Raw genomic sequence first — 10,485 nt, 5'->3', positions numbered from 1 at the left:
TTCTATCTTGCTGGAAAAACTCACCCTGCCTCCTTTTGAACCAGCAGCTACTGCATATATAAAATTTCTATCTTGGAAAACAGCTTTTCTCTTGGCAGCACTTCAGCCAGAAGGGTTTCAGAACTACAGGCTCTCATGGCTGTGGAGCGTTTTATTACATTTTACCTGGACAGGGTGCCCCTCAGGACCAATCCTCCTTTTATGCCTAAGGTGTTATCCAGTGTGGTTCTTAACCAGACAGTTCACCTGCCAACATTTTACCCAAATCCGCAGAACAATGGGGGGCAGATTCTGCATTCATTGGACGTACACAGACAACTAAGATTCTACTTTAACAGGACCAAATCTCTAAGAAAGTTTGAGCAACTACTAGCAGCATTTGCTGCAGGGTCAGAGGGGAAGACTATATCAAAGCAGACTATTTTTAAGTGGATAAGCCACTGCATTCATTTCTGCTACTTGCACAATGGTAAACCTGTGCCCAAGTGGATCAGGTCACATTCCACCAGGGCTGCCTTTATCTCAGCAGCTTTTCTCAGAGGGGTTCCAACCAAAGACATTCTAGAGACTGCTACTTGGAGCTCTGTTCATACCTTCACAAAGCATTATCATTTGCCTCTCTCTTCCAAATCCAGGGCAGGCTTTGCCACTGCAGTTCTGCAGGGCCTTATAGCCGCTCCAAATGCTGTTAAGTTGCATCCTCCCATCCATAGCTTTGGAATTCTACCCAAATGTAATGACGAACAGTGAAACACGAAGAACATAGTACAGTTATGTACACTTACCATAAATGCAGATGTTCGAGTGTATTCACTGTTGCAGTCTGGGTTACCCACCTGCCATCCCCCTTTTCTATACTTTTGCTTTCTTTCACTATATACTAAAGCCTTTGTGGTGTATTTGCTGTAAGATGAAGGTAAAGTTTATGTTGCTAAAATTGCATTTACATATATTTCTGTATATATATATTTTTTGCTCCCCATTTGTGGGGCACCTGACATCTGGGGCAAGAAAAACTGAATAAAATGGCGTCTGCTGCATGTTTTATACCCCTGATGACCTGACGTCATGGAAGAGGAGACAGCAACCGACGCAAGATCCATGACTTTATTCAGGCCAGCTGAGGGCAACCTGCCAGCATTTTACTCAAATGTAATGACTGCAACAAGTGAATACACTCTAACATCTACATTTATGTAAATGTACACAACTGTACTTTGAGTTCTGCCCTTTGGTCTCACCACAGTCCTCAGTGTGTTCACCAAATGTATGGCAGTAGTGGCAGCTCACTTGAGAGTGCAGGGATTCTGGGCGTTTCCATATCTAGTTGACTGGCTCATTACCTCCCTGACCAGGCATCAAGTAATGAGGAAAAAAATCAGGTTATTCAGACATGATCTTATCTGGTGATAACCATGAAGTACAAAAAGTTTAGAGGAGCATTGTTCAACACAGTCAGTGATTGCTTCAGTGCCTCCTCTAAGAGTTCATACCTTAACAACACAGGTCAGGAAAATCTGCAGCACCAAAGTTTTTGTCTGCATAGTTCTTCAGGCCCTGGGATCGATGGCAGTGGCAATAACTGTTACCCGGGTTTTACATATGGATTCTGCAGTGGATGCTAGCCATACAATGGTCAATACTTTGACAACCTATGTCAACCCTGATATGTATTGCTCAGATTTTATAAGAGAGATCTCTGGTGGTGAATTAAATCAGAATGGATCCTACTGTGCTATCCGTTCATTCCCCCTCAGCCCAAGACCATAGTGACCACAGATGCTTCCCCTTTAGGGTTGTGGGGGCATTAACTGGGGAAGACGGTCCAAGGCTCTTGGTCCCCCAAAGATGGCAATTTGCATGTCAGTGTCCAAGAGATGAGCGGCACTTTGTGTTGCAGGCCTTTCAAGAAGCTCTCCCTTCGGGAGGTTCCAAATCTTACCTCTTGTGTCAAGAAGCACTGTGTGTGGCAATGGGTGATCTCATCCAGCTGCTTTTTTATTGCAGCGCACATTTAGGGGATGTCTAATGTGACAGCAGACAAGTGGAGCATGTGCATTCCACCTCACGAATGTTTTATCAACAAAAATGTGGCTGCTTTGATTTTTCATCAGTGGGACCAGGCTTGCTACAGTGTTTTTGCTTCAATCCTGAACAAGTGCAGAGCTACTTTGCCCTGATCTCCCCCACAGGGGAACTCACCAAGGGATGCTCTGCTTCTCAATTGGCCTCCTGTCCTTTATGCCTAGCCACCAATCCTGACAATTTCCAAGTTTCTGCAGAAAGCTGCCACGTTGAAGAACAAAGTTGTTCTCATTGCACCTTTTTGGCCTCAACAGATTTGGTTCCCTTTCCCTTGTCCTCAATTACTCCACCAACCATGGATTCCGGATCCGACTCCAGACCCCCCCCCCTGTCTTATCCAACAAGCTTGATTCATCTAGACATGCCAAACCTCAGGCTTGACTGTCTGGCTTCTCCATTTCCTATAATAGCCAGACAACCAATGCTGTCCTCTCCATTCTGGCAGAAACTTTTATCTTCACATTAATGATCAACACGTAAACTCCAGTAAATGGAGAAGATTTACTTACTGCACCCACACAAATAATATTGATCCTTTTTGGCCTCTGCATAGTATCCTTCACTTTTTAACCATACTTATTAAAGGTTGAGCTAGCTTCTCAACAGTGAACCAGCTAACAGTGACTTCAAATTTTCACACAGGATTTGAAGGCGTTTGTTGCCTTCCATAGCCTATGCAAGGTACTCTTCTTCTGTGGCCCCCTTTTAGAGACTTTACTCTGCCATGGGATCTTAAGCTGTTTTTGCAGCAACTTCCCTTTGAAAAAGCAGCTAAATGTGACCTCAAATACCTCTTGGAAAACTCACTAGACGTGCATAGACAGCTCAGATACTGTCTGGATCATATTAAACCCTTCAGGAAAACAGACCAACTTCTTGTCTGCTTTGACCCAGGGGTGGAGGGGAAGCCCATTTCCAAACAGACGATTTCAGTCTAAAACAATGAGTGAGAATGTCACTGAAAAACCAAACAGTAAAAACAAAATGAAAACTCCAGCAAAGCTAGAACTTCCAATGAGTGACCTCCCAACCTTGTGCATCAGAAGCACATCGGATATATGCAGATGATCCTTATGAACATCAGGTGTTTCAGTTATTTGGCTATTCTGAATGCCCATGACTTGTTTCGTCGTTTTAATGGGATATATTTTTGCAGTGACCCGAATGATAATGAAAAACAGACCATTTCCAAATGGATGTCATACTGTATCCATTTCTGCTACAGTTGCATGGGAACTCCCCCCACGTCTATTTGAACCCATTCCACTAGGGCAGCTTCCACTTCTACAACATTCCTCAGAGGAGTTCCCACCATGGACGTCCTGGAAACTGACACCTAGACTTCTGTCATACCTTTACCAAGCATTACCACCTACCTCTATTTTCTAAGACTAGGGCAGGGTTTGCCTCTGCAGGACATGCTGACCCATTCCTAGGTCTCTTACTAAGCCTACCACCCATCTCATCAGCTTTGGGAATCGGCCCACAGATGACTGCAACAGTGAAACACTAAGAACATAGTACAGTTGTGTACACTTACCATAAATGTAGATGTTCGAGTGTATTCACTGTCACAGTCCTGGTTTCCCACCCTCCTCCCCCCTTGTATCCTCCTTTAGGGAGACATAAGTTTATAATGGTGGCTTTTAGTTACCAGGACCGCTTCACCGTATTTACTTGGGCCTCTGACTGGTTAGGGCAAGAAAAACTGACGTAATGACGTCAGCTGCCTTCCTTTACAGCACTGACGACATGTCATCCAGCAAGCTGACGCAGAAAAACATTGACTCTGGTATTCAGGCCAGCTGAGGGCTACCACAGCAGGGATAACCCACAGGCGATGACTGCAACAGTGAATACACTTGAACATCTACATTTATGTTGTGTACACAACTGTACTTTCTGAACTCTGAAAATGATTTCACATTTGTTGCAAGAACGTATATGTAAGGGGATGCAGTTTTTTTTTTTATTATATTTTTTTTTTTTAGTGCAGGAACTCAATGTTTCATCATTCACAATTTATATATGTTTACACATTGTCGTTTTATTAACTTTTTCTGTGCAAGCCTATGACTTGTGTTGATCTGATTTGTTTAACTCTGCTTTTGCCATATGAGAGGTATACAGCCTTTATTTTTTTTTCATTTAGCACAAAATGGAGTTGTACCATATGCAATTTGGAAAACCAGAGGAAACCAAAAGCAGAACCACCTTTCTGCCTGGAATCTGAAGTTCTCACCTGTGACATGAAACCTCCACGACGTTTGGTACTTGTGCTTTATAATAACGGCTAAGATTTTTAATTTGTTTATGTGCAGTTCATTTTATAAGGAAGATTATAGTAAATGAATGAAGTGCTGGTCTTTGAATCGATTAACTTTTTTGGGGAGGATGTCACTTTTAATATAACCTTTGAAGAATTTAAAGTTGCTCGTAACTCTGAACATTAGTTGCTTTCACTGTGGAAGTTGTTTAAAAAGTCCCTGAAGCATATACATATTCAGCAACAGTGCCCGTCTGTATAGCTCAGATTTTTATGCCGTATAAAGTGTCCTCTTCCTATCTTGCAGTATTCTTAGTGTGGGGGGTTCCCCGCCTCAGGCGACCCGAACGTCTGCTCCTATACAAAAGCTTAAGCCTGGCTGCTGTAGGTTCGTGGGACATCACATTTAGGGCCATAAACCAGGGACCTTAAATGTGATGTCTGCACGCACTGCAGTCTACCGTCACATCGATAGCTTCGCTCCTTTACTTGAAGACGTTTAAAGCTAAGTACCTTGTTGTGGATTGCGTGTTGGTTTTGCTTGAGCTTGGTTTGCTGTACTTTACCATTAGCCAGTGTTGGCTAAGAAGGGTAAATGTTGGTGCGGGTACCAGATTCCGCATAAAGATGCACACCACCACTGCGTTTTCTGCCTAGGTCAAGCGCACAAACATGCAGCTTGCCCGATTTATCAATCATTCGTACCCAAGACCCACCGAAGCCATCTGGCCACCCTTAATCTATATTTAGAAAACCAGACACTTGGGGGGGGGGGGGGGGGCTAGCGCTCAGGATGGATCCAGAATTGGCTGCTCCGACGGAGCCACCACGGAAAAAGGCCAAGGTTTCCAGGCCTAGTTCCTCTCTCTCTCCACAGTTGGATGACCCGCCAGCTTCCAATTCAGGAGTTGAGGGACGTCCGATAGAACAGTCTACTTAGGCTCCCCACGAGGAAGCCACTTTGGAAGTAACCGCCAGTGCATCCACAGAGTTGGCTCTGACATCAGTCCCTACCAGTGTCGAGGGAGAACCAGATATTGCCGGACGACCGGCCGGGGTGCCATTGCCTGAAGCTCCTACCGCTTCCCAGGCCCCTGAATCTAGGCCTTTTCCTAAGACTACTAATTTGAAAAGGAAGCAGAAAACAAAGCACCAGACTCCACTTTCTGAAATAGTCCCAGACTAGCAATCCTTCACCAGCTCCTTGATGCAAGCCTTCATGGGCCTTAGGCCCACGGCCTTTTCCCCCTCCACCATTCCAGTGCTCAGCCCTAGGCCTGCCTCAGCCACTTCTCTCCCTCTTCCTATTGCTCATGAAGGAGAAGAACAGCAACCTTACTATTCATCCTCCGATGAATCAATCTATTCATCCCAAATTGGCTCTCCACTTGAATATTATTTCCCAGATGTGGAATCCATAGAATGGGTCTCTCCACCAGAGGATATCACCTTTGGGGAAACCATTACAAACATGAAAGAATGCTTTAAATGGTGCACTTCTGAAATAAACTCAAAAGAGATAACTTTGTTACTCCAAGGGGAATATCTCCCTCACCTTCAGCCATCCCACTAGTCATTCCTGCCTATCGTGATGCAGTCACCTCAGCATCAAAGAACCCAGACTCAAAACCACCTGCCCCTAAGAGACCTGACCAGTTCTATAAAGTTCCAGATGAACAAATATTCCTGGTAAAACAACCCCTGGCAAACCCTGCTGTGATTGCTGTATCCCCTGACAATCAATCAAGACTGATTCCTTCAGCATCTCTTTTGCCTAGTGACAAAGATAGCAAAAACATGGACAGGGTAGGAAAGAAGGATCTGAAGTAGATAACTTCATTTGATCAGAAACCTGTGGGTTTCTGATCAGACACTGATCCGAGCCAGCAGCATACCAAGCAAAAGGATGCGCGCTCCAGGCTCTTCCCCCCTTACCCATACTACACTGCAACCTCCTTCCAATCCTCAGATCTCGTTTGCCGCAGCTTTGCCAGCATGGGATTTTTCAGCTCTAGGCAAGTTTGTCGGGGTTTTTCGAAATTTTTTGGCGTGTGCCCCTTTGATATTTCTATAGATAACTATTAGTTTATTTCTCATTACGGGTTTCCTTCCCCGCTAGATATTTGTGTTTTGTAGTTAGAAAGTTGTTAACTTTCGGTCAGTATAGGCTCCTTTCCCGCCCGTAGAGTGTGTCTATGTCCGTTTACTATGTCGGAAAGTCAGAAAGTGACTTTCTCTAAGTGCACAGTGTGTGACCACAAGCTGTCACCAGCCGACGGTCACACTGTGTGTAGTTTGCTTGGGGGTGCCTTATTTGTCATCCGGCTGCAAAATCTGTGCGGCCTTCAACTACCGAGCCCTGCTGGATCTCAGGAACAAGTTCTGGTGGGTCTTCTACCTGCGGAATCAGCTTCTGCTTTTTCCACATCTTCGCCAGCCATGGCTGTGGCTCTCCAGCCTTCCAGCCCTCCTCCCCTGTCCGGGACTCGCCCTCACACCTTGCCACAGGGGGCGAGAGAGAGGCCAAGAAAGAGAATGAAAGACAAACACAGGGAGACAAAGACATATAGAAAAGGAAAGAGAGAGAGAAGGGCCGCAACCGGCAGGCCGAGTTGGATCCAACGGTCCCTCCCGTTAAGGTGATTTTGTCTCCTGTTAAAGTTACTAGGCCATCCTCTCCTTGGCTCCGTTCACGTTTTCTCCAGATTCGGAGGAGGAGGAGGCTAGACCACCCTCGAGGTCATCTTCGCGTCGGCTCTCCCAGCTGGTGTCTGTGGTGTCCTCGAGATAGACTCAGAGCATCTCTGAAGCAGACATGGATCGGATGATGCGAAGGTTTCTACAAACTCATTTGCAGATGGGAGAGTGTTGCTGGCTCCCCCCCACTGGTGTGGGGAGTTTGGCTCCATTTTTTGCCCCGATAGCTCCTTCTCAGATCTACCATCGGATTTCGGAGTCTATGCATCTGAGGAGCCCTGAAGTCAGGGGCTTAGTGCCGATGGTACCTTCAGCCTTGACGCCGGCTATGCCCTCGAGTCTGTCTGATCCGCTTTCCAATCCGAGCTCTGAGCCGTGAGTTGGGCGTCCGATCCAAGGGGATGAGTGTGTCATTGGCTCCATTGTGGTTGGGGCATACTGTCCCTTTGGGTCCAACTTCGGCTCCAATCTCTTCAGATCTGATGGTCGTGGCTACCCTCACCGCCAGTTTCAGGGAAGCCAGTTCTCCTTCAGAGAGAACCCTCTCCACAACAAATGCAGAAGGATCAAGACCCCTCACTCTTTCTTCGGGGTCCATCCCTGCCCCCTCGCAGTTGGGCTTGTCTTCTGTCATCCAGTCCCCCCAGGGACAGCCTGTGTCTATTACACCCCAGCCAGATCGCCTGGAGGAACGCAAAACCATTTGTGAGCCCTCCCTGGAGAGTCCACCCGAGGAGATTCCTCACAAACAGTGTAAAAGGAGGCACTTGGACTCCCCTGAGTCCCTCACTGAGTATACCGACTGGGAGGAAGGGGAAGGTTCCCCCAAATCACCCCCCCGAATACGTCTCCTTTGGAGACTTATAGGTTCATAGGTTCATACTAGGCTATCTGCCCGAGGGCATTTATAAGCCTAGCCCATAGTTTTGTGGCTTACGCCACCCCTTTAGTTTGGAGAAACTATGCCCATTATTTTGCTGTGCCTCTGTCGAGCAGTGACACTGAGGTAACCCCTGGGGTGTATCTGCGATCTCCCATCCATTGGTCAAGATTCCTCTTGAACAAGGCCAGCGAGGTGCTCTGCCTCACATAAACCGGGATTTTGTTCCATAGCATAGGGAGTCTTTGGGTGATGAATCTATCCCTCCAGCACATCCTATTAATAACCGTGTCGAGGTTTAAGTCTCCGCCTTGTGGCTCTGAGGGATCTAGATTTTTGAGATGAAGCATGTTCATCAAATCTGGGTTTGACATGGCCTTGTATGTCAGGCATAGGTCACCTCTGAGCAAGCGGTAAGCAACTGAATATAACTGGAGTTCTTTCAGTCGGGCAGCATAAGACAGATTTTTGAGACCCTTTATCCTTTTGGTGAGGAACTTTTGTGGCCTCTCCAGCTGCTGCAAGTGTCGGGTCAGATACATTCGAATGGGGCATTGTACTCGATCATTGGTCTGATGAGTGATGAGTATAGGGAGACTATGACTTCCCTTGATCTAGATGTGAATCCCTTCATGATAAGGTGGGCAATGTAGAAGGTCTTCCTAACTACTTTAGCAATATGAGTGTCGAATGAAAGGCTACTGTCAACCTGGGTTCCCAGGTCCCTAATAACTTCTTCTGTGTTCAGGGAATTGCCACCTATATGGTAGCTAGGGGTAACCTTATTTTTCCCGAAGGGTATGACTATGCATTTCTTGGCATTTAACTTTAGGCCATGGCTCTGGCACCAGTTATCCGTTTCTGTGAGACCCTTCTGAAGGATATCTGTGTCGGATGTGTTTTCAACTACGGCGCCCAGTTTGCAGTCATCTGCAAACTTTGTCAGCCATAACCCTCCTGTGTTTGCTTGTACTTCAGAAAAGTAGATGCCAAACAAGAGTGGGCCCAGGGCTGAGCCCTGTGGGACACCACTTGTGACAGGCTTTGAGTCTGACATGGCGCCAGCAACTCTGACCCTGTGGGTTCTGTCACTCAGCCAGTTTGCAACCCATCTTGTAATGTATGGGTTTACATTTAAGTTGATGAGTTTTTCATTGATACCCGAGTGAGGTATTGTATCAAAAGCCTTCGCCAGGTCTAGGTAGGCTGTATGGACTGCCTTTCCCTCGTCAATGGCCTTGGTGACTATTTCGAAAAAGTCAACCAAGTTTAGAAGGCATGATCTGCCTTTGACAAAGCCAAACTGGGTTGGATCCAAAGTCTGCAAGTTCCCTATGTCTTTATTTATGAGATCCATTATGATCCTCTCCATGGCTTTGCAGATGAGGCTTGTCAAGCTAATGGGACGGTAATTTCCAGGGTCGGTGGAGGCACCGCCTTTGTGGAGTGGGACCACAGTCGCTGTGCGCCACTCCCTGGGTAATGCGTATCCGGAGGTGAGACTAAGATTAAACAGCTGTCCTAACTGTGGGTTTAATTCCTCGTTGAGTTCATGGAGCACACAGCCGGGGACACCATCAGGTCCCATGGATGCTGTGTTCTTTGCCTTGGAGAGAGCAATTCTCACCTGGGCGTTAGAGATGTTTGGGGGGCTACAATCATTTGGTATAGATATCTCTCCTTTAGGGGGGGAGGGGGGGGGAGTTTGCACTGAACCTTTCAGCCAGTATGTTGGCAATGTCTGTAGGATCAGTAATCTTCACATCATTTTGAACTAATTCTGATGAAGGAGACGTATTCGGGGGGGTGATTTGGGGGAACCTTCCCCTTCCTCCCAGTCGGTATACTCGGTGAGGGACTCAGGGGAGTCCAAGTGCCTCCTTTTACACTGTGAGGAATCTCCTCGGGTGGACTCTCCAGGGAGGGCTCACAGATGGTTTTGTGTTCCTCCAGGCGATCTGGCTGGGGTGCAATAGACACAGGCTGTCCCTGGGGGGACTGGATGACAGAAGACAAGCCCAAATCCTTTGCCGGGGGGGGGAGGGGGGGTCCGCCCAAAAACCTTTCTCTGACTAGTTGGTATTCCTGGAGGTGTTCGACACAGGTCCATCTACCTCTTGGGTGTCCCCCCCCCTCCCCTACAGCCAACCCTCTGGTGGACCTTATCACTACCAGAGCTTGGAAGGTGCCGGACACTGTGGAGCCAATACCCAAAAGCCCCGACAAAATATTGAGCCCCCCGGCAGATAGAACTTCTTGGAGCAAAGATTCCCCGGTTGATGCCATGGTGGTGGCGGCCGCAAAAAAGGAACTTGCCCAGGAAAGTTCCTCGGTCCGCCCCCCAGACAGAGTCCAGGGCGATGGACCGTCTTGAAAAGTGGTCTTTTGCTTCAGCTACCTTTACTATTGGGGTGCTGTATTACTTGGCCCACGTAATTCAACTGCAGCAGGACCTTGTGAAAGAGTATGCCAAGTCTTCCCCGGAGTCCATGTCTGCCGAGGATAAACAGACCTTCTCGGCTCGTATGGCCACTCAAGTCTGTCTCCAGTACATCCA

At 47.1% G+C, this 10,485-nt stretch overlaps 1 protein-coding gene across 1 annotated transcript in view; it reads left to right on the top strand.

Annotated features, from left to right (window-relative positions):
- LOC122794876 (nuclear body protein SP140-like protein) overlaps positions 1 to 10,485 on the top strand; it is a 619,738-nt gene that overhangs the window by 103,789 nt on the left and 505,464 nt on the right. The window contains exon 8 of the mRNA XM_044063475.1: positions 4,238 to 4,355. Coding sequence (XP_043919410.1) covers positions 4,238 to 4,355 — 118 coding nt within the window. The remainder of the gene's footprint in view (positions 1 to 4,237; positions 4,356 to 10,485) is intronic.

The sequence above is a fragment of the Protopterus annectens genome, chromosome 2.part1 (assembly GCF_019279795.1).
Source record: "Protopterus annectens isolate FY-2018-M chromosome 2.part1, PAN1.0, whole genome shotgun sequence".
NCBI classification, from domain to species: domain Eukaryota; kingdom Metazoa; phylum Chordata; order Ceratodontiformes; family Protopteridae; genus Protopterus; species Protopterus annectens.
Note: the sequence above shows the minus strand (reverse complement) of the source record. Positions and strands in the feature narration are given on the sequence as shown.